We start from the raw sequence: 23,863 nt of genomic DNA on the forward strand, positions 1-23,863 counted from the left end.
AAAACTGCCATACAACATTTTTTGGTTCTCAATTTGTTTTCAGCTTCAATCAGGCTGTCTTTTCTTTAATCAAATAGTGGATCTTGTGGCTTAATTAGCAAAATAAAGTTAACCACTCATTTGATTCTGCCTCTCCCCATACTCCTCCCTCAATTTTCCTATAGTTTACTAACCGATGAAACCAAAAGGCCTGAGTTCTCCTGATAAACATAGCTCAAAACAACAAATTTTAAAAGAATTCATTAAACAAGTGGGTTTCGAGTTGAGTACTAAAGAATTCTAAATGTAAGTCTTTGGGATTGCCTAAAGTGGTAGGAGAATGACAGAAACAGAAGCAAGGTTAAGGATGGGCTGGGGATCACAGGGGAGATCGGTTCTGGCCTAAATGAGAATGGGGGCAATGGGAAAGGAAAAGGAAACACATGTAAGAGACAAGAGCAAAAGAAGAGTAGAACCTGATAACCAGATATGGAGGGAAGAGACATAAAAGTATAGATATGATTTACTGTGACAAGACACCCCTAATACAGAATGCCCTGATGACACACATGTCTAAGTGCCAGAATGGTTCGCTTGTTGTCTTGCTTCACACTGCAAACCACAAGTAGGACCTCTACAGCTGCCTTGCTCCTAGTTAATTATGCTTGACGGAGAAATTGTTGCTATGGGAGTTCATCTAAGCTTCATAGAAAACAGGTTAAAAATAGAAAAGTTACTTATTTAAAAAAAAAAAAAACAACTACCTCACCAAAAAGGAAGGAAGGAAGAAACCAGTTGGTACAGCTGGTATTAAACTGTGAAACTTTCCTGTGGAAAAAGCAATCTTTTTTTGTTAATGTTGTTTTCTAGAAGATATAACTAGCCATTTGTCTAAATCTTGAATTATCAAATTGTAAAAAATATCACATTGGCCCTGGCTAAGTAGCTCAGTTGGAGTGTCATCCCATACACCAAAAGACTGCGATTCAATTCCTGATCAGGTCACATGGCTAGGTTGTGGGCTGGATCCCTAGTCAGGGCGCACAGGGAATCTCACATGGATGTTTCTCTTCCGTCTCTCCCTCCCCCTCCTTCTCTAAAATCAATACACATATCCTTGGGTGAGGATAAAAATATATGCATATATATATATATATACATATATATACCATTTAAAATCTTTATTAATGAACAAAAGCAAGCAAAGCTTAAGAGATCCTAAAAGCAAACAGGAAAACAGATAAATCCATTAAAACTGTAATAGGTATAGATGACTTTTGTTATTGCTTCTATTCATCAATATTTTATGATTTTCCTAAAATGAACATATATTGCCAGTGTGAGAATATGTTTATTATATACTAATTTTATAACATCATACTTCTATATAAAATTCATTCTGTAATAAAGTTCTAGCCATAGCCCTTTTTCCATCAATACATATTTTCTGCTAATACCTATTATAAATGGAGCACATGTTCTCCATGCTCCTTTCTGTTTTGTTTAAATGCAGGCTCTGATATTTTCCAGTTACCTATTCTCGGCCACATTACTCAAATTCTCTAAGCTTTACTTTTCTCAACTATGAAATGAGAATGAAAACAATTTATACCAGAGATTTAAAATTATGAGAATGTAGGTAAAGCATAGGACCTGACCAATAATAAACCTTCAATAAATATTTTCCTACTGTCTCAAAGGTGAGAAAAATAATGTACAATAATGTAGATGATTCTGGTTCATGAAGAGTTTTCAGTAATAAAATTTAATGTAGGTGGGAAAATGTCCAAGCTATAGACAAAGAAAGCACATACTTAAATGTAGAAAAATATTGGCTTTCAAAGAACCTCGTTTAAATTACTGCTTAACACTGTAATATTACAAAATGCCTTATAAAAAGTATTAAATAGCATACCTCATGATTGATGACAGTCCAACCACAAGATGAATCACTGTCACTGGAATTTTCAGACATTTTTGAGGCCTGCAAACACAAAAACATATTAATGTGTCAGACATACTATTTAAAATCCTATAGGAAGTACTGTAAGTGACCCAAATATGAAAAATGACTTACTACCTCTCAGTTGAAACTGAGACAACCCACCCATGGATTACCATAAAGGATATAATTGTATGTCCACATAAGTAAATACTTTTAAGACAAGGAGATCCTCCTGAGCTAGAAATACTCTAAGGAGTCATATTGTTGGAATGAAGAAGAAAGCTGGGTCTGCAAGAAAATGTAGGATTTGGCCAGGCAGAACTGAAGGGAAAGGAGAACCCAATTTAATTGAGTGAGGAAGTTGACAAAACAGTGAACAGGAAACTGACAGCAAAGAGTAAAAGCCTATTCCTGGCTGGTATGGCTCAGTGGACTGAGCACCAGCCTGCAAATCAGAGAGTCGCCAGTTCGATTTCCACCTAGGGTACATGCCTGTGTTGCAGGCCAGGTCCCTGACTGGGGATGTACAAGAAACAACCAATCTATGTTTCTCTCCCTTCTCTTTCTCCATTCCTTCCCCTTTCTCTAAAAATAAATAAATAAAATCTTTAATAAATAATTATTCTTTTGCCAGAGGAAAGGAGAATGGTCAAATAAGGATTTATAAATGAGGTTCCATACAATATTTTACAGACATTCTAAGTTCTTTCTTAACTTTTAAAAAAAGATTTTATTTATTTTTAGAGAAAGGGGGAAGGAGGGAGAAAGAGAGGGAGAGAGAAATATCAATGTTGCCTCTAGCACTCCCCCTACGGAGAGGACCTGGCCCACAACCCAGACTTGTGCCCTGACTGGGAATTGAACCAACAATCCTTTGGTTCACAGGCCTGTGCTCAACCCATTGAGCTACACCAGCCACGGCCTCTTTTAGTAAGTTTTTATCAATAATTTGAAAGTGAGCTTTAAAAAAGCCTATTCTTAAGGTTAGTTTCTTCCTCTTTAAAAGAAATTAAATGTAACAAATTTTGCTGGATTGAAAGTATTTCTTTTTTGGATATAAAATGTGTGCTGTTGATGACTAACAAATATAAAATATGTTAACTAGAATTAACTGTGCACAGCAGTATATCTCATTACATACAGTAGTATAATCTAAATTGTATCTAAATTGTGAAAACAAGTAGGCTATATCTTGAACTTTCTAAATTTAAAGTATGTTTTTTAATATAAGGGACTTATAGTATTATTAGCTTGTTGAACAGACTTTGAATCTAGTTTTCAGTGCTTAAAATGCATGAACACAGTGACCACTGATGAACTGAAGCCACCATATTACAGAGAGAGCATTTGTCATGTATTTCCCTATACAGTTTGTCAGAAGGGCTACAGATAACATGAACTGTTAAATCTCTGCATACCTCTTTGACACCCTTGCCCATTTCTCTCTTTACTTCACAACATGTTGAGCATGACTACACAACTGTTTTATTTTCTATTAAACCAACAGTATGATATTATTTGATATTTATATTTGTAACCTGAATTTTAGCACCTAATATAATGGTCACATGTTGAATACTACATTAACATATTTTTTGTTAGGTATTTGAACATTTTAATATGAAAAGTTACATTAGCCATATGAATTCTGACATATTTCAGAGAGGTCAGTAAATAAAATATGTGAATATACATTGTTTCTCTTGACATTTTTAACTTCACAAGAATTACTGATTTCTTGACTGGGATATACTGTATTCATATAGTGTGAAGTAAGCCTAATCATACTGTAAGTAAATTTTGTTTGTTTTGTTTCTTGGTACTTTTCATTTCTCTGGACTATTTGTTGATGGCAAGGATTTTTTTCTTGATTAAGGAACGTAATCAAATAGTATAGGGTTTTTAGAGTTTGTGGGTCCAACCTCCTACAATTAGTGGGATCATGAGTTTTTTCATTTATATCTTCTACCTTTTAACACTACTTTATAAAAGTAACAATGATGGGAGGGACTAGTATTTGGGTTCTTTCCGTCCTTTTAAACTAATAGCAGAATGGATGAGAACAGAAGTTTCCAAGGCAAACTGCCTGGATTGCAGTTTTGACTTCACTACTTTCTACCTGTGGTCTTAGACAAGATAACTTCTGTAAGGCTCCATTTCATCTGAAAATTGGGTTAACAATAGTATTATTATTCATAAGACTTTCTGAGGATTAGATGGCATAATCCATGTTTAGCCTTTAGCACAGTGACTAGAACACAGTAATCTCAACAAAATAGTAGCTACTATTACTATATTCATATCATTATTATTTTTTCAGGGGAAAGGATATAAGTAGCCTGCTCTTAAGTTTTCTCATAGTTTAAACTGAACAATTATTTACTGGTAACATGTGCCTTTTCTGTCAAGCTATGTCTACTATTAAATGCCATTTTTTGCAGTTGGGAAATACAAGATTACCCTCATAAAGTATTCTTGTGTGCATGTGTGGCAAGGGGGACAGAAATCCTTAAATCTAAAACCTATGTTTAATTACGTTTGTAAAAAATAAAATTATTACAGCATGGATGAACTTGGAGAACATCATGCTAAGTGAGATAAGCCAATGAGAGAAAGAAAAATACTGTATGATTTCACTCATATGTAGAATCTAATGAACAAACTGAACAAGCAAAACAGAGAGAGACTTAAAGATGGAGAGCAGATTGACAGCTAGTTGGGGTGGGGAGGAGGTGAAGGGATTTAGCTAAAAGGAGAAAGGAATCATGGATATGGACAACAGTGTGGTGATTGCTGGGAGGATGGGGTATTAGGGAACTAAATGGTAATGGAAAAAAATACAATAAAGATCAAATGTAAAAAAATAAACTAAAATAATTAAATTATTGAGAACTAGTTGGTGGTAAGTGGTAAAAGTACAGGATCTCTAAAAGAACATATAAATGAAACTCCAAATCATAATATATTCTGGAAAAAATACCAAAACTGTTGAATATAACCCTGGCTGGGGTGTCTCAGTGGTGTGAGTGCCGGCCTGCAAACCAAAGGATCACCAGTTAGAATTTCCAGTCAGGGCACATGCCTGGGTTACAGGCCAGGTCCCCAGTAGGGGGCATGCGAGAGGCAACCACATAGTAATGTTTCTCCCCCTTCTTTCCCTCCCTTGCCCTCTCTCTAAAAATAAATATATATTTTTAAAATTGTTGAATATTATTTTAAGATGAGAATAATTAGTTGAAAATATTACCATTTAATAACAGGAAATTTTTAGATTTGATAAACATATAAATTTTTTAGTTATTTTTCAATGGTGTAATTCATTTCTATACGAGCATTAAACTGCACTCTGGTTGCAAAATGCTGATTTACGTACGAGGCAATCTGAAAAGGAGTCATGCTAAACAATTAAGTTAATTATGTATTTTTTTAACAAGTTCATAATTATATATTTATTACATAAGCTCTTCCACAATAGCTCCAGGGAACTTACAGATCCTGCCTAAACAATGCTTATTCTAACAACCAAATCACATACTAGAAGCAGCATGAGACTAGCATGAAGAACTTGAAGGAAACAAACCAGCATGAGTCATATTATTGCCTTCTCTACCTTCTTGAGAAGGAAAAAAACACCACAGAGACTAGGGAAACCTAAAGAAATTCATTTATCTGGGATATTTGACATGTGTTGTATCAGTGAGGAAAAGGGAATAAAATATCACACATATACACTACATATATAATGCATAATATATAAAATAAATATAAATTATATATACATATATAACTGATTTTTAAAAAGCAGCTGCCTCAGTAGATTAGCGGCTGTGGCTCAGTGGATTGAGTGCTGGCCTGAGAACCAAAAGGTCTCTGATTCAATTCCCAGTCAGGGCACATGCCTGGGTTGCCAGCCAGGTCCCCAACTGGGGGTGTGGGAGAGGCAAATGATTAATGTATCACACTAATGTTTCTCTCCCTCTCTTTCTCCCTCCCTTTCCTTCTCTCTAAAAGTAAATAAATAAAATCTTTATTTAAAAAAAAAAAGCAGCAGCCTGATGTATTCCCTGAAGCTCTTTAGCCACTGAGCACCAGGATTATAGAAGGCTCTCTTCTCGGCTCTGGAAATACAGTCGAGAACATGACAAAGTCCATGACCTCTTGGGACTTAAAAATATGAGAAGGCAGAAAAGTTAAAGAATAAAGTTTTAAGGAAGGAAATTATTTTAGCATGAGTAGAGTATTGTAAGAACAAATATGAATTTTTAAAAGGGCATATATTAAGATGGGAAAGCAACTGAAGGGTGCCTAGATCTGTGAGATTCAAGGAATCAGTGCAATATTCCATGATAAAGATGAGCTCCTAAATTTAACCAGTATTGATGCAGTTAAAGAAGAAAGGGAGGGGTTAGCAGAAATTTGAAAAGACAGAAAAGACTTTTTTATAAGAGAATTAAATAACCAATTATGGAAAGGAGAATGCACAGGATAACTACCAGATTTGTGGTTAAGTGAGTAAACTTGAAAAACTTTTCTCTATGCAACAAGAAAGTACCAAACAGGACCTTGATATAAAGAAAAACGGCTGCTCTGCTTATGTTGCTCAATGGGTTGGGTGTTGTCCTGAAAACCAAAAGGTCACCTGTTGTATTTCTGGTCAGGTCACATGCCTGGGTTGCAGGCCAGGTCCCCAGTTCTGGGTTGTGTGAGAGGCAGCCAACCCATGTCTCTCTCATGTTGCTGTTTCTCTCCCTCTCTTCCTCCCCCACCCCCTCCCCCCCAAAATATTTTTTAAACAGCTGAAGTCAAAAAAGCATTATTTCTTCACCATAAGAAAGCTTCTTGCCCTGGCTGGTGTGACTCAATGGACTGAGTGCCAGCCTTCGAAGCAAAGGGCTGCTGGTTCAATTCCCAGTCAGGGCACATGCCTGGGTTGTGGGCCAGGTCCCCCAGTGGGGGGGCTTGTGAAAAGCAACCACACATTGATGTTTCTCTCCCTCTCTTTCTCCCTCTCCCTTCCCATCTAAAAATAAATAAATAAAATATTTTTAAAAATGAAAACAAAGCTTCTCTCCTTCCTTTTTATACCCCATCTTCTGCCTCTTCTAGCAGCCCACATTCTCACTGCTCCTGCATCTCAACCCTGAGACTTTGATTCTTTGGTTTTTTTTTAAGATTTTATTTATTTAATTGTAGTGAGAGAGGAAGGGAGAGAGAAGGAGAGGGAGAAAAACAACAACATGGGAGAGAGACATCAATCAGTTGCCTCTCATACACCCCCAAAAGGGGACCTGGCCCGCAACCCAGGCATGTGACCCGACCAGGAATCAAATCTGTGACTCTGGGTTGCAGACCATCACTCAATCTACTGAGCCACAGCAGCCAGAGCAGATGCTTTATTTTCTTAATAACCTTCCAAAACTTCTGAGTTATCAGACACAATCAGGGATATTTAATATGTGTGTATTCCCTACCCTTCTCTAGGTAATTTCCATTTAAAGTTTTTTAAAACAGGTGATTCCTAGCTTTTGCTTTGTCACAAAATACTCTACTAGCTCAGAGATGAAGTAAAAACATTTCAAAAGAAAATTAAATACACAGCTAAATTGGGACTTCAGCGTATTTGAATGTCTCAAATCAAAGAGCCCACTTTAACCAGCCCCCCATTTATTTACTTGTCTTGAATGAAGGGCAAGCTTGACATCTAGCCCAAATAAGGAAAAAAAGATTCTTACTAACCATAACACCAAAGTAACAATTTGGATGAGAAAAATTCAGTCATACTAGACAGCCACCCTAATTCAGCTGTTCTCAAAAAGTTAAGTGTGGTGCAATTAAAGCAAATTTTAAAAAGTACATTTCTGAGCCCCACCCTAAAGATACTGACTCTGAAAGCTGCCATTGTAAGTGATCTTCCTAAAATGATTATCTCATATGTCATTCCTTAAAACTTTTAAGCTTTTTCATCGTCTTCAGAACAACAGTCAAAAGGCTTGGAGTATCTTAGTTTTCTCTCTAGCATCGTATCTTTTTTCCAGCAAATCCCTTTCCCTCAAACTCTTCAACTGCCCCAAAAGGCAAGGCTTTCTGTTAACTCTGGAGTTTTGCATATTCCCCACCCATGAATCCCAACCCAAATCTTGTGCCCATTGCTTCCTATTTCAGCTAATGCCATCACTTCTTTGTGAAGCATTCCCTGACCTCAGTCCCAAAGACTAGTAGTTTCCCTAATCTACTAAAAGTAGAATGCTGTGCTGTAATTGCTTATTTGCCTGCCTGTTATGTATTCCCAGCACATAGTATAGTGCTTGCTGGACACATACTAGGTAGTTAACAAGAAAGATAAACAGATTTCTTGGGTGATAGTACAGTTGGTGACCCAAGTCTACACTGTTAACTAAAAATTCTGGAGGAACCCTGATGTTCTTCTCTCATTATAATTTGACCGCATGTAAATGCGCAAACCCTTCCCCTTTTAAGGGTTTTATAAGTAATAATTACAGATCCTAAGACTTTAGCTTTTTACTGATACTAAGTCACAAAAGATTTTTGAGGAAAGGAATAGAAAGCTCACTCTGACTGCCTTATTGAGACAGTACTATGGGGAAGCAAAGACAGAAGAAGCAGGAAGACCATTTGCAAAGCTACTACAATAATCCTGTTGAGAGATGGTGGTTTGAAACAGGGTGGCAGCAGTGAAGACAGTGAGGAGTAAACAGATTATACATGTATTTTGAAGGTAGAGACAACAGTATCTATCTATTCCTGATAGATTCTGAATTAGGGGTATGAAGGATGACTCTTGGCCTGAACAAATACAAGAACTGAGACAGGAAGACTTCAAAAGCAGTAAGTTAGGAGAGGAAAACTGGTAAATTGGTTTGGGGCATATTAAATTTAAGATAGATATTATCACACCCAATTGGAAACAACAAATAGGCAGCTGTAGGCTAAATTTAGGGCAGAGTTATAGACCAAAGATATAATTTTAAAACACTTTAGGTGCCAACTGTCAAAATTAACAACACAGCAACAATATTAATTTTACCCATAAAGTATAACCTACTGACTGGTACCTGACATGATGGTGCCCTTCATCATTCCTGGGTAGCTACATTTTACTACAGAAAGGTAAGGTTTCAACCACTGTATCTTCTAGAATTAGACATGATGAGGAATAATAGGGGCATTATTCTCCCACACGTCTATAATTCCGAAGTAAACCAGCCAATGGGCTGTCAGCAAAAGTCCCAAAAGTGCTGCTGCACTACTATACATGTGATCAAAAATGAGTCAGTCTAGAAAGCTTTTAAGAACTTATTCCTATAATGCTTTTCAAGGTTCTGAAACTTTTTATCTCCACAAAACAATATGAAGATGCCTACTTCAAACTAGATTTTATTTGAAAAAGGGAAGAGGATTCAAGATTCCAACTAATGAAACCTTTAAAATGTCCTTTCTAGCCCTGGCCAATTGCTTCAATTGACAGGAGTGTCATCCTGTAAACCAAAAGGTCGTGGGTTCAATTCCCAGTCAGGGCACATACCTACACTGCAGGTTCACTCCCCAGCCGGATCGTGCACAGTAGGTAGCTGATCAATGGTTCTCTTTCACATTGATATTCCCCTCCACCAAAAATCAATAAACATATCTTCGGGTGAGGATATAATAGGTAAATGTTCTTTCTACTCTATTTTTTGTCCAATACCAACCCTACAGAAATATTTTAAATGAGTCCATCTTGATCTGGAACATAAACTCAACATACACTTATTGTACACCTATGTACTGTGAACTATTACCCAAGTGCTGGAGATACAGCACTAGGGGCAGGGGAGGGCCTCCCCCAATGAGTTTGTATTCTAGTAGAAGGCAGTTTATATCTAGTAAAATACAAACGAGCAGAATATGTTGTAAGCCAGGTGGCAAGTACTATGGAGAAAAATAATGCAAGGAGAAAAACAATGTTAGGAGTGGGGAATAGAGATTGGCATTTTAAACAAGGTTGTTAGAGAAGGCCTCCAACCAGCATACGAGGCTACCTACTTCTCCACAGCTTCACCAACACAGTAACAGCCATCTTTAATTTCTGATCATCTCATGAGAAAAAGAAAAGATCTTATTTTAATCTCTATTTCCTAGATGACTGAGCGGATTGCAGTCTCTTCCAATATTTACTGGCACTGTGTATTTCCTTTTCTGTGAATCATCTAACGTTCATATGTCACTATCCAACTGGGTTGTTTTTGTTGACTTGCAGAAGTTCTTTATTAAGTTGGGTCATGAATGAATTCATTGTTATACCTACTGCAAATGCTTCCTTCTAGCATGCTTCAATTTTTTAAAAATATCTTCTTTCTTAGGTGGTTTTTCTAATTTTATGCAGTCAAATGTAGAGGGTAGAGGATAGAGAATAAAGAATACTGTGTCCTTTATAGCATCTATATTTTATATCTTGGTAGAAAGTCTTTCCTACTCCCAAGACTATAAAATCTATTTTCCTATATTTTCTACTAATAGTTTTTCAGTTTTCCCTTTGACACTTAGCTTTTTCATTTATGCATCTGGAGTTCTTCCCTTTGGGTGTGAGTTGGAAATATCCTAATTACTGAATATTCCATAACTTTTCTGATTTAAAATGCTACTTTTTGTCTTATAAGTTCCCGTACATTTAAGAATCAGTTTGTAGTCTCCATTCTGTTCCACTGATCCTGTACCAATAAAGTGCCGTTTTTATCACTGGTACTCATCACAGTTTCAGCTCTTTTCTTAGTGCCCCCTAAACACACACAACCAATCTAAACACATACGGGCAAAGATAAAATTGATTGCAGGTTACGTACAATACTTATTTCCAAATACTTCTTCCCATTCAAAAGTCTCCCCCTGACTTTGAGAAGTGTTCTGTACAATAAAGTCAAATTTCTTAAGGTGACATCCAAAAGCTGCCACTATCTGGCTCTAGTCTGCCTTGCAATTAATTGATTAGCTCTCCTCCTGAAATGTATCACCTGGTCAAAGTAATTTCTTGTTTTGTGTCTTCTGAACATAGAATGAATAGCCCTAACCTCCATATTTATGCTTAATCAAGTCAGACTCCCTGGAACGCTTTCTCCTTCCTTCTAATTTCTGCATTTAAGGCTCAGCCCTTCTCCATTAAGTTCTCAGAGACCAACCACTGTTTCTGACACACTGATCCCTCCTTCCCTTGAATCTATAGCATTTACTTCTTAATCCTTAGTATAACTTCCATACTTCTTAGTATAACTTGCTTAATGGTGGCTTATATTACTTTTTTCCCTTGAGTTACTTTACCAATTACTAGTAAGTTCAAAATTTGATAAAGAACTCCAATTTTATTTTTAATGTCACATACAAATTTTAATTGACCTACTAGTCAGAAAAAAGTCACACAATACATACTTATTAATCTCCAATCTCATCATTCTATTCATCTATAGTAAAAGACATGCAAGCATTTGATTTATTCATATCAGGAAGTAAAACATCAGAAATACTAATGAGATGAGTACAACTCCAATTTCAGGTCTAGCCCAGTCCTTACACTTGCCTGTTAAACTTAGTGTAATTATGAATATATGTATATATATATTTTAAAGATTTTATTTATTTTTAGAGAGGGAAGGGAGGGAGATAGAGAGAGAAACATCAATGTGCGGTTGCTGGGCGTCATGACCTACACACCAGGCATGTACCCTGACTGAGAATCAAACCTGCAACATTTAATTATGAATATATTTTTAATCGTGCCTATTTTCAACAGGGATTTAGGGCCACTAAAATCACTAACCACCACAAGAATGGGTCTAAGTAGAAAAGCTTAAGGAATCCACTATCATCCAGCTAGGTGTGGGGCGTAGTTGCCCATTCTAGCTTACTATTAAAAATCTCCAATGGCAAGGAAGGGAAATTTGATAAGAACTAATGCCACATCACCCATGTGGTATGATTCCTATTACTGTACTCCTTGGTTTTAAAACAACCTCTTACCAAAGTTTATGACAACCTATTCAACAAAAAGATGTGAGTCTCCAGCTGGAGCTGGCCTCTGTTAAGACTTCGCCTTGCTTGCAGCAGTCAACCAGATAATACTCTTATGTCTGTCAGAAAAAAACAGCATTCTTCATATGATACTGAAGATGATCTCAGCAAAGATAGTGGAGCCTAGTCCAGATCTAGCCAAAGGCACTTTACTCTTAACTGCATAGTGCAAAGAGCACCCCACATCTTACTTAACCTTACCCCTAACCTATACCTTGTTTTGTGACAGCACTAATCTATGTTAACAAGTCGTTAAAAAAAGAGCCCTACTGAACTTATCATCTTGTTCCTTGAAAGGGTGAGTAAGCACATAGTTAAATACATTTTCAAAGATCTTTAGAAGGGCCATAAGCAGAAATTTGTTTCTGATTTTCATGTTAGAATAACTGAGCTTATCTTGAGCAATTGGCTAACGTCATTGAAGAGTTTTCCCTCATACACCTAGCCTTGGTAAGAATATGCAAACCTCTTGTACATCTTAAACTAATACAATGTTATACGTCAATTATATCTTGACAAAACTGGAGGGACAGGGGAGAATGTGAGACATGTGAAACTGACTTCAGTACTGAAATAATGAACAGTGCAGCACACACACATAAAAGAATAAAGAACCTCACAGTGTATATTTTGTGTGGAGTTAATATCTTCATTCGTGATTCCATTTTAGAATTCTTACCTCTATGTTCATTATTACCTTGTTGTATTTTGTCTACATTTATATTGCCCCCCCACCCTTCCAGCAATTAAGATAAATCCATCCATTCATTCATTCATTCACTCATATTCATTCAACAAATATTTACTGAGCAACAACTATATGGCTCTGTTTTAAACCCTTTTATTTTAATTAGTATCTTTTAGGGCTCAAAATAGATTTCAAAAATTAGGCAACATACAAGGTGAGCATGAACAGAAGTAAAACATGCAAATAAAAGGGAGGAGGCCATTTCAGGCAGAATGAAGAGCATGTACAAAGGTAACAAAAACATGGGTGAAGTAAGTCTTCCTCAATAATGGGGGCACACTTTATATTTGCTACAAATTTTATTTAAATGCACCTGGAATATACCCTCCCAAATATTTTATGTAAGCTTTGGGGCCCATGAGTTTTCTATCTTACTTTTCCCAATTAACTGCTTAAGAATTTTTTTAATGTTTTATAAAAATTATCTTTTTAAAGACTTTATTTTTAGACAGAGGGACAGGAGGGAGAAAGAAAGGGAGAAAAACATCAATGTGTGGTTATCTCTCGCACACTCCCTACTGGGGACCTGGCCTACAACCCAGGCATGTGCCCTAATTGGAAGCCTAACCAGGGACCCTTTGGTTCACAGGCCAGCACTCAAATCACTGAGCCACACCAGCCAGGGCTATGTAAATTATTAAAAAATGACTTTAATGACTATGTAACAGACTGTTCTATTTATCATAATTTATTTCGCCATTAATTGATGTTAGGTGTTGATGAAACATTAGTGATGCCAGAAAAAAATCATCTAAGATTTACTAATAATTTGGCACAAATTCACATTTCAAAAAATATTCTAACTTAAGTACTTCTGGAGTTAAATGGTAAGAAATGTCTCTTTCAGTAAATAAAGTCTGCCATCCTATTAATTGTGGGAGGGAAGAAGCTTCCACTGTATTGCTTTCTTTCTTCCAAATAGTCTGATCTTAAGTGAAGGGTCGGTTTACACTTTTTAAAAATTATTTACAAGGTCAACCTTATTCCAGTCCCCAAACTCTGGCAATAAAGAAACCTAGCGTAGGAATGCTTATTACCCACTAGGGCAGTGATTTTCAACCTTTTTCATCTCATGGCACACATAAACTAATAACTAAAATTCTGTAGCCCGCCAAAAAATATCTTTGCCTATCCGACAAACCTGACAGCTATTGCTGTGCTATCTGTTGTCATTTTTTTCTTTGACAAACAAAGGGAAAAGAAGTCAGTGCCCTGACTAAATAGTCAGGTATTGCATGATTTAAAAATTCTTGCAGGACACTGGTTGAAAATCACTAGATTTTTGCACCGTGGGAAATAGAAGTTGACCCTAGGGAAGTTGATTCCAAGGCTTACTGGCTAGAATGGTCAGTAAACCCTTTATTTGAAAAAGATTAGGGTTCTATAGGATGTTTAAACTATTTACAGCAGATAAATCTTATAAAATATTTTCACCAAGCAAAGGCCAAACTCAGCTGCTTTCAAAACATGATCAAGGGACAACATATCTGAATATGGAACTAAGAGGTAGCTGCCAACCTAGACACTCAAAACACATGACAAAAGTATTCCCGTGGATTGTGTGGAAGGTAGAAAATGAAAGAGATGCAGTAAGAGCCACTTTCACATAAAATGCTTTTAACTAAAAAGACAGAAAGAAAAAAAGAAAACCAGGCCCTGACCAGTGTGGCTCAGTTGGTTGGGCAAAAGGTCACAGGTTCAATTCCCAGTCAGGGCACATGCCTTGGTTGTGGGTTCAGGTCCTGGTCCAGGCGCTAACAGAGGTTTCCCTGTCATGTGGATGTTTCTCTTCTTCTCTGTCTCCTTCCCTTCCCTTCTAAAAGTAAAATCATTTTTTTAAAAAATGAGAGAAAGGCAATTTCATTGTTCTCCTTCACCTACCTCCCAAAGCAGGGAAGAAAAAATCAATTTTTGCTAAGTTATATCACTCAAAAACCAAAGCCTCCATTAAACTTCATAAATGTGATGTTGCGAAAGACTTTCAAATTGATGACTTTCATGATTTGTTTGTCTTGTAAAAGATCAGCATTATTTACTTAATGCTTCACAGAACTTCAAGATCAGCTCTGGCTGGTGTGGCTCAGTGGATTGAGTGCTGGCCTTCGAACCAAAAGGTCACCAGTTAGACTCCCACTCAGTTAGACTCCCACCAGTTAGGCCCACTCAGGGGTGGGCCAGGTTCCCAGCTGGGGGCATATGAGAGGCAACCGTTCAATATAGCTCTCACACATCGTTTCTTCCTCTCTTTCTCAATTCCTTCCCTCTCTCTAAATAAATAAAATCTTTAAAAAAATTAAGAAACAACAAAAAAACTTCAGGACCAATTAGTTGGTAAGAATATGGCACACAGATTTAGAGATATAAAATGAAAACACAAAAGAACCAAAAACAAAACAAAACAAAAACAACCCTCAAAAAGTTTTATAATCCTGGGGGAAAGATGATCATTTTTCTAAGCTTTACACAAAATGCAGAAATCATAAAGGAAAATATTTTACTATATAAAAATCATAATCATAAAAGTCACTATAAATATAAATTATATATTGGGAATATATCTGTGACATAAATGACAGAGTTCTCAAAGCATTTAAAATGCACCAATAAATAAGAAAGAGGTTAAAAAATGGAATAGAACATTCAGTAAGGAACATGAGTAAGAAATTTATAGACCTGGGGTCCCCAAACCCCGGGCCAGAGAACCCAGGCCACAGAGCAGGTGAACTTGAATGTAATGTGCTTGTACCATCCAGAAAATATCCCCTGGCCCAGTCCACAAAAACAGTATCTTCCATGAAACCAATCCCTGGTGCCAAACAGGATGGGAACCACTGTTAATAAGAAGACACAAAAATGGCTTATAGTAAAAAAACTATGCTGTACCTTGCTACCAAAGATACCCCAAGAGAAAGATTATTTTAATGTCTAACTGATTAAGAAGATTAAACAGGTCAGTAAATTAAATAAGATATGAGGAACCAGACCCCATAAACTTTGGAAATGTAGATTACTATCCTTTTGGTAGGGAAATTTAAGAGTTAATGGTTTTAACCTCAGTTCATAGGCTTAAGTGATTAATGCTGTTATTCCAAGAACCAGACTACAAGATACCAGGAGGTCAACCAGCAATTCAACCTTCGTGCGCCAGGGGGTCTGCAAGGGATGGAGATGGTATCTGAGCCATTGTGTTCTGGGGAGGGACTGCAGGTGATGCAGATAAAGACTTTATGATCAACAGATAAAGAAGTACTAGGAAAATCTGTGCTGGATTGCAACTCTTACCCAGTTAACTTTTTTACCTACCCTTACCCAAACCCCTTACCTACCCTTTCTTATCAAGAGTCAGCTTGAGAGATATTAAGTCACTTTTTAAGGGTACATAACCCGCAGTCTTCTCAGATCACTGGCCATCCACATAAATCGTCCATAAAGAGTCATCTTTGTCCTACTTATTGGTTCTGGTAGTGACAGAACAAACACTGACTTTTCTGGTTTTACTTTTGAGTAATTTTGCGATAACTACCAAATTTTACAGGCAAATACCCTGTGACCTACCAATTGTATTTTATTTCCTATCCATTTAAGATTTTATTTATTCATTTTTAGAGAGAGGCAAAGGGAGGTAAAAAGAGGAGAGAAACATCAATGTGTCATTGCCTCTCGTGCACCCCAGAATTTATCTGATGGAAACTCCTACATGGGAATTAGAACAAGTTTTATAACATAAAATTAGGAGTGAAATTTTTACCAACAATGAATTTATTAAAAACTACAATATCTATAATTAATGCTGCCATTGACAAAACAAACATGTCTTGACATAGGATTATTATAATATGTTAAGGAAAATGTCAGAAAATAATATGTATAATAAAATCCTATTTACATTAATCTATATACAATGTATTAAATTTTCAAGAGTATCTTTCAAATCTAAGAAAAGTCTCTATGTAATATATCTGCTAAATTTTCAATGAGCATTTACCTTTATAATCAGCAGAAAAGAAAAACATTTTTAAAAATAAACAAACATACACCCCTATGTTCACTGCAGCATTATTTATAATTGCCAAGATATGGAAGCAGCCTAAGTGTCCATCAATAGGTAAGTGGATAAAACAACTATGGGACATTTACACAATGGAATTCTACTCAGCAGTAAAAAAAGAACAAAATTTTACCCTTTATAACAGCATGAATGGAACTGGAGAGCATTATGCTCAGTGAAATAAGCCAGTCAGAGAAAGACAAATACCATATGATTTCACTTTTACGTGGAATCCAATGAACAAACTGAACTAACAAGCAAAACAGAGACAGACTTATACATGGAGAACAGATGACAGCTAATGGGGTCAGTTGTGGGGGGCAGGGGCGGTAGTTAGGGAGGGTTGAGGCATTGAACAAAAAGGAAAAAGGAAAAAAGGACTCCTGGACATGGACAACAGTGTGGTGATTGCTTGGGAAGAGGAGATGTAACAGGACTAAATGGTAATAGGAAAAATATATAAAGATTAAATAAGTAAATAAATCCAAAAAAAAAAAAAGGTAAACCCAATTTTCAATACAGTGAATGACTGATTCAAATCTGATCATTCTCTAGATGATCAGTTTCTTCAAGATATTTTAAGGGCATAATGCGAATCATATTAAAAAATGTAGTATCTGAGGTATCAGTGGAAAACTGACAGCAGAGAGAAGACTTGGGTCTTGGATGAGTCCACAGAGCAGTACTTATGGCATCGAGACAAGGGTCCTACAGTTGTCCTGCCTCCTGGTAAGTGGAAGCAAAGATAATCCATCTCTGACAAGCAGGTCTAGCTCTGAGTGGAAATCCACTTAAAACACTGAAATCTATCACTAAAGATAAGGATCTGGGGAAAAAGTCTTGAACAGGAGTAGTAATTTCACTTTATGCTCAGAAGGAGGCAGCAGATTAACCTTTTTATCTAAAAAATAAACTCTGCAAGAAGTTAGTCAATACAATTTCTTCACAAGTTTCTTTCTATGATGTAACATCCCTCAAGTTGGGAAACAAAAGCAAGTACTGTGGTAGTTGAAGATAAAAGTATCCCCTTTTTGCCCCAATCTAAAAGAAGCCATACCTTTGATAAAAAGTTTGAAATAAAGTGAATAGGCATTACGAACCCAAAATCCTATAGGAAAATTAAAATACCTCTTAGTATGGAAATATTCTTGGCCCTCGCTCACTAGTGCAGTTGGTAAGAGTGTTGTCCAGACACACCAAGGTGGCAGGTTCGACCCCCAGTCAGGGCACATACAAGAAACAAATGAGTAAGTGGAACAACAAAGCAATGTCCCTTTCTCCCTCCTTCCTTCAATCAGTCTCACTTCCTTCCCCTTTCTCTCTCTCAAATCAATAGATAAAATTCTTTAGAAATATTCTTTCCACCAGGTATTCTCTTTCTGAGAAAAATCCTGACTTTCCAGGATTGTTATATCTTAATTTTGGAAAAACCTGAAAGAGCCAACAAATACGTAAGTTTAACACAGCTCCATACTGTCCTCACTTGGGCACCACAAGCCCCTCTGGGCTCCCTTTCCCTATCATGGATAAATAATTAAAACTCTTGGATTCTGACTCTTTGCTTTCTTCTATTCTAAAATTTTTTAAAAAATCAGTTTTCAGTTGTTAAAAATACATATTCATCATACAATCTATATTTTGTTTAAACATATATTTCACAAAAGGATTATCTCATTATTTTTTTAAAGATTTTACTTATTTATTTTGAAAAAGAGGGGAAGGAAGGGAGAGAGAGAAACATTAATGTGCAGCTGCTTCTCACATGCGCCCTCCTAGGAATCCAGTCCATAACCCAGGCATGCGCCCTGACTGAGAATCAAACCAGTGACCCTTTGGTTCACAGGCCATCACTCAATCCACTGAGCCACTCCAGCCATGTCTGTTCTAATTTTTTTCACAACTGTCTTCAACAACTTTATTTGGAAAAAAAGATGGAAAACAAAAAAGGAATTTTATGCATTTTTACTGTCTTCCATTTTTAAAAGTTTGCACACCTTATTACAAAATAGGTAATTAAATATATATATTCCTATATATCCACTATTACTTTCTAGTAGTAAATTAAATAAAAATGTTAGTAAAGCCCTGGCTGGTATGGACTGAGTACCCAAAAGGTCGCCAGTTCAATTCCCAGTCAGAGTACATTTCTGGATTGCCAGCCAGGTCCCCACTTCAGGGCATGCAAGCAACAACCAATCAATTTATCTCTCACACATCCATGTTTCTCTCCCTCTTTTTCTCCCTTCATCCCCCTCTCTCTAAAAATAAATTTTAAAAATCTTAAAAATATTGGCAAAGATTTATCTGCATTACCAACTAACCAAATAAACAGTCTTAACCCATGATAAATTACTATTTCTTCACTCTTTCATTTACTTATATTTATTCTCATAAAGTCCTCAGAATTCATTAACAAAGTTTCCAAAACACTTTTTTACATGTAATATGTCAACCTAACTGTAACAGGCAAGGCTGACTTACCCAGGAGGCATCTAAGCTCAAAAACTATTTCTTGCACTGAAAGACCAGCTTACTTACACATACAATGTATCTCTCCCAGTGGACCTGTTCCTGAAATCAACTTAAAGTACCATTTTAACATTGAAAACAACATCCACTGCCCACATTTTAGGCAGGTTTTGGAAGATTTTCTTTTGCTGAGTGTGAAATAAATTTCTAAATTTTTAAACATTTGACCTCATACCTATTTTACTTTATGTTATATATTTTACATATTACTAATTTCTAGTGTGTTCTCACTAAAATTTCTTCTTCTAAAATAGATATTAAAAAGACTTCTGAATACCTCAAAAAAAAAAAAAAGAAAACAACATCCACTTTCTACTGTTAAGTTAGACTGATGATCTTCCTTATACTTTAGATGTGCAATTAAAACAAATCAAAGCCAAAATTAAAAGCCCAACTAAAAAAAGCACACTGCAGTTTCAGGACCTTTAAGGCAGCAGAGTGCAAAGTCACAGTCAGGAGAGGGGCCAGGTTTCCTTCAATCAAAAAAATAAAAAGCAAAAAAGCTCTTCCAGAAACACCAAATCATGATCATGTTTGATTATTTCTCCATCAAACTTTCCAGTCAAAAAGTATCACATGGAGTCATCACACTTCAAATGCATAATGTTTTATTTAAATGCTATTTAAGCAGGACAATAATACTTTGTATGATTCACTCTGTCATTAACCGAATAGTATTTTCGTATCTGAATGATCTTCACAAATACCCATGAAGTAAATAACTGGCTATCACTTACAACACAAATAGAAACAATAGAGACCCCTCACATTACATTATTTGCTCAACATAATTAAACATCCTGACTCCCAATCCAATGCTCCTTATTTACCTCCCATCATGCTGGCAAAAAGTATCAGAAGATTTTAGGGTAGTGATTTTTAGACAAGCACCAAAGAAAAATTAGATAGACTTCCTGTAATGACAGAGGAAAATCATTACCTCACTCTACTTATTTTCGAATATTTCCTTCAAAAACCCTATAGGCCTTTAAACAGGTTTCCACACATTAAATGCCCTTTAAAAAAAATTCCAAAATATATCAGTCAGTTGCAATCCTCCCCAGATTACAGGGCTAAATTTCATCTTGGAGTTCAAACTGAGAGATTATTTTCAAGTTTATCTGGTGCAATACATGAGACATGGACTTTGAAACTGACTCATATTTTTTAGCTGTTTCAATCTAGTCAAAATTGCAGAACTGCCAGGAAGAAAATTCTTGAAAATGTAAATTATCACATACAATATGGCAACTTCCTCACCTTAACCACACACAAACACAAATGCAATTCAGCCTCTAATAGTTCTGCACTGTTAGATGAGTCTGCATTTTGTTTTAAAAAACCCTGGGCTTAACAGGCCTTGTTGCTGTATCCCTACTCTTTACAAGTTCAGAAACTACTACTTCTATGATCTTAGCAGTTCATGCTCACTTAATTTTTTAAAATCTTTATTTAACTTGGATAAGAATATAATTATACAACCTGAACAATACTGGGGAACTAAATCATAAATCATACATGTTAACTATGCATGCTTCTTATGCCCTATAAATGGACCAAAATATCTAATAAAATATCAAACCAACACAGTACACAAAATATAGGTAGAAAACATTGAAAAAAAAATGAAATTTGGGGAGAGAAGTAAAGCTCCAAAGAAGATAACCTAAGAAAATAAAGTATGAATACTGGAGCTTGGAAGAAAAAAAAAAAGCTTCAGAATGGGTATTTTATTGTTAATGGACAATTGGGGAAGAGGTAAACCTCAATCTTTCAAGACTGAAAATTACAAAAATGCATAGGCTATTCCTACAGAACATTATGGCCCTTTCTGTATGATGGAAAACTAAATGTGGGCAAAATAATATGCTACTTATCTATCCATGTTCAAAATATCAGACATGTAACTGCTTAACTTCTTTACTTCCACTGTCAAGTACTTACAAAACAATAAATGAAAGATTCTATTACATCCAGATCTGGATTATTTTCAGATTAATATTCCCATATATTGTCACATGATGGATTTACAGGAATAATCAAGATTGCACTGCCTTAACTGAAGAAAGCCTAAGCACTTTTGCCTGATTTTACTGTACAAAGTGAAAAAACAAACCAAAATGAGATGATATACAAAGGCTAAGAATTATTGTCAACAGGTTATTTGACCTTTCCAGTCCCAACAAATTCTTGTCCTTTTCAACAATTATTTCATAATTTTCTTTGTTACTTATTTGCTTTTTAAAGTATTTTTTTTTCCCCCTGGCTGGTGTGGCTCAGTGGATTGAGCATCATATCAGCCTGTGAACCAAGGGGTCACAGGTTTGATTCCCAGTCAGAGCACTTGTCTGGGTTGAGGGCCAGGTCCCCAGTGGGAGGAGGGAGGCATCAAAGGGAACCACACATTGATGTTCCTCTCCCTCTCTTTCTCCCTCCTTTCCCCTCTGTTTAAAAAATAAATAAAATCTTTTAAAAATAAAGTAATTTTTAAAGAATCTTTATAACTGAAACTGCCGTACTTATTGTCTTTTTTAAAACTAAGTTTTTCTATAGAAAGTCCGCAAAATACCAGAAAGTGTAAAAAAATCTTAATTGTAGTTTCACTTTTATAACTATTGTTTGAGTCTTATTTCTGGGACACAAAAAGGACCACATACTAAACTGAACAAGCTCAAGGAAGGCCTGTTTTCATCTAAGTAACATACTTATGGAATGTTAGGGTAATTTCTTTTTGGGGACCCTCACTGCACCAGAACAGGGACCACAAAACCCCTCACTGTTACTGTTATTTAATGTTATTGTGTTATCTGCTAACTATCCTATACCCACAAATGTAAGAGGCATGTGTCTTATTGGTTTTACTTTTTATCCAATGCCAGAGATTTCCCTGCTTTGCTTTCTCCCACCTTCCTAATCTATCACCAGTGGACTTCTTGTAACCCCCTTAGGTGTCCTCCCTTGATTGTAATGTGTAAAATCAGGTACAAAACTGCCATTCCCTGGAGCATTTTCTCAGTCGGCTGGGATTTTGCTTCCTGGCAGCTGTCTGTTTGGCTCAAATAAACTCATAAAAATTCCCTACAGTTTAAACATTTCTTATGCTGACATTTCATATACACATATAATTGCTTCTAAGTTCTATGTATACGGTTTGCAAAATTAGAATTACACTATTTTCTAACCTACTTTTATTAAAAGTAATTTACACATTTGAGAATGATTTTTTTAAGTTTGTATAATTAGAATCCCATCCATAGATAAAGAATTAAATTATGCATTGAAATAACACCCCACTTCCTCTTTCCCTTCCTTTTTAGAATCAGAGCTCAAGACAGAATAGTAAACCATTCACACCAAATACCACCAAGAAATTGGGGGCCTAATTAAGATTGAAACCTTAAGGCACAGATATGATGGACTAATAGTGACGTTTCAAGGACTATCCAGGGGATGTAACGTTATTGGAAGACGCAAAAAATTCGCAGTACCAAAGTAGTTACCTATTCTAGCGACAATAAAACTCCATTCCGTTTTTTAAGATAGCTAAAATAAAGCAGTGCAAATTTCACCACACAACAAAGTGCCTTAATGGGCTGAGCTCGTTAAAACTGGCGCTCCCAATGGCAGTTGGATTCATTAAACAAGGGAAACGTGTAGCGCATACAAGGCACTAAACGGACAGCTTCTCCAGAGAATTTATCGATTAGGAACGCCAACGCTAAAGGCGGCCGGGTAAAGAACAAGGATATGGAGGGAGATTTGATCATTATCAGCCTGGCGTACAAGAAGAAATTTCAGCGGCATTATTTAATATTTAATCTTTCTATTCCTGGCATCACAGGGCTCAAACGTCACCAAAATAGATGGGCCAGTTGAAAACCAAGCAGGGTGACGCACATCACATCTTACCATATGGAGTCTCACCATCAAGACCGAGAAGTACCCCAAACCAGCCCAGTGAAGAAAGGAGGGTACCCGGGGCGGTCAACTCCCCCCCACCCCTGGCGCACCGCTGGGGTCGCCACGTGGGGATCGGAGGCTGCAAGACCACCAGACCCGACACCTCAGGAACCGACTCTGGCCGCGAGGGGTGCGGGGGGGGGGGCGGTGCAACTAGGATTACCGGGCCACCCAGCCCGCTCCAGGCGACAGGAGTCGAACTCGGGGCCCGGCAACCCCAACCCTAGATGAGACCGCGCGAGTGCCTCCGCCAGGCTGATCCTACGGTGCCAACCAGGGCCGCGACAGGTAGCCGCGACTCCTCTCCCTCGGTGCAAACCCGCCCGAGACCGTACCAGAAGGGGCAGCCCCACCGCCGCTCCACTGTGCAGGCTGTCGCGGTGGCGGTGTTCACAGCTCAGAGCGCAGTGACGCCTCTCATAAAAACAACCTGCTTGCAAGCGTTTGCAGCCGAGAGGCGGCGGCCGGCGGGCCGCCGTAGTGCATGCTGGGTCTCGTAGTCTCTCCCGCGCCTTTAGTCCGGCAGCTGCAGAGAGAAGAACTACGACTCCCAAAGAGGCGCGCGGCACGCCGCGAAGAGCCTGCTGGACGCCGG

The 23,863-nt window shown here is 37.0% G+C and overlaps 1 protein-coding gene across 4 annotated transcripts in view; it reads right to left on the reverse strand.

The window, feature by feature from the left end:
• Positions 1–23,740, reverse strand: part of CCPG1 (cell cycle progression 1) — a 48,481-nt gene extending 24,741 nt beyond the window's left edge. For all 4 annotated transcript variants that reach the window (XM_045823925.1, XM_045823922.1, XM_045823924.1 and 1 more), the window contains exons 1-2: positions 23,604–23,740; positions 1,895–1,963 (exon numbers count right to left, since the gene is read on the reverse strand). In XM_045823925.1, coding sequence (XP_045679881.1) covers positions 1,895–1,954 — 60 coding nt within the window. In that variant the 5' untranslated portion in view covers positions 1,955–1,963; positions 23,604–23,740. The remainder of the gene's footprint in view (positions 1–1,894; positions 1,964–23,603) is intronic.
• Between the last annotated feature and the right edge of the window lie 123 nt (positions 23,741–23,863).

Source organism: Phyllostomus hastatus, unplaced genomic scaffold (genome assembly GCF_019186645.2).
Source record: "Phyllostomus hastatus isolate PE091 unplaced genomic scaffold, TTU_PhHast_1.1 phas_scaffold_501, whole genome shotgun sequence".
NCBI classification, from domain to species: domain Eukaryota; kingdom Metazoa; phylum Chordata; class Mammalia; order Chiroptera; family Phyllostomidae; genus Phyllostomus; species Phyllostomus hastatus.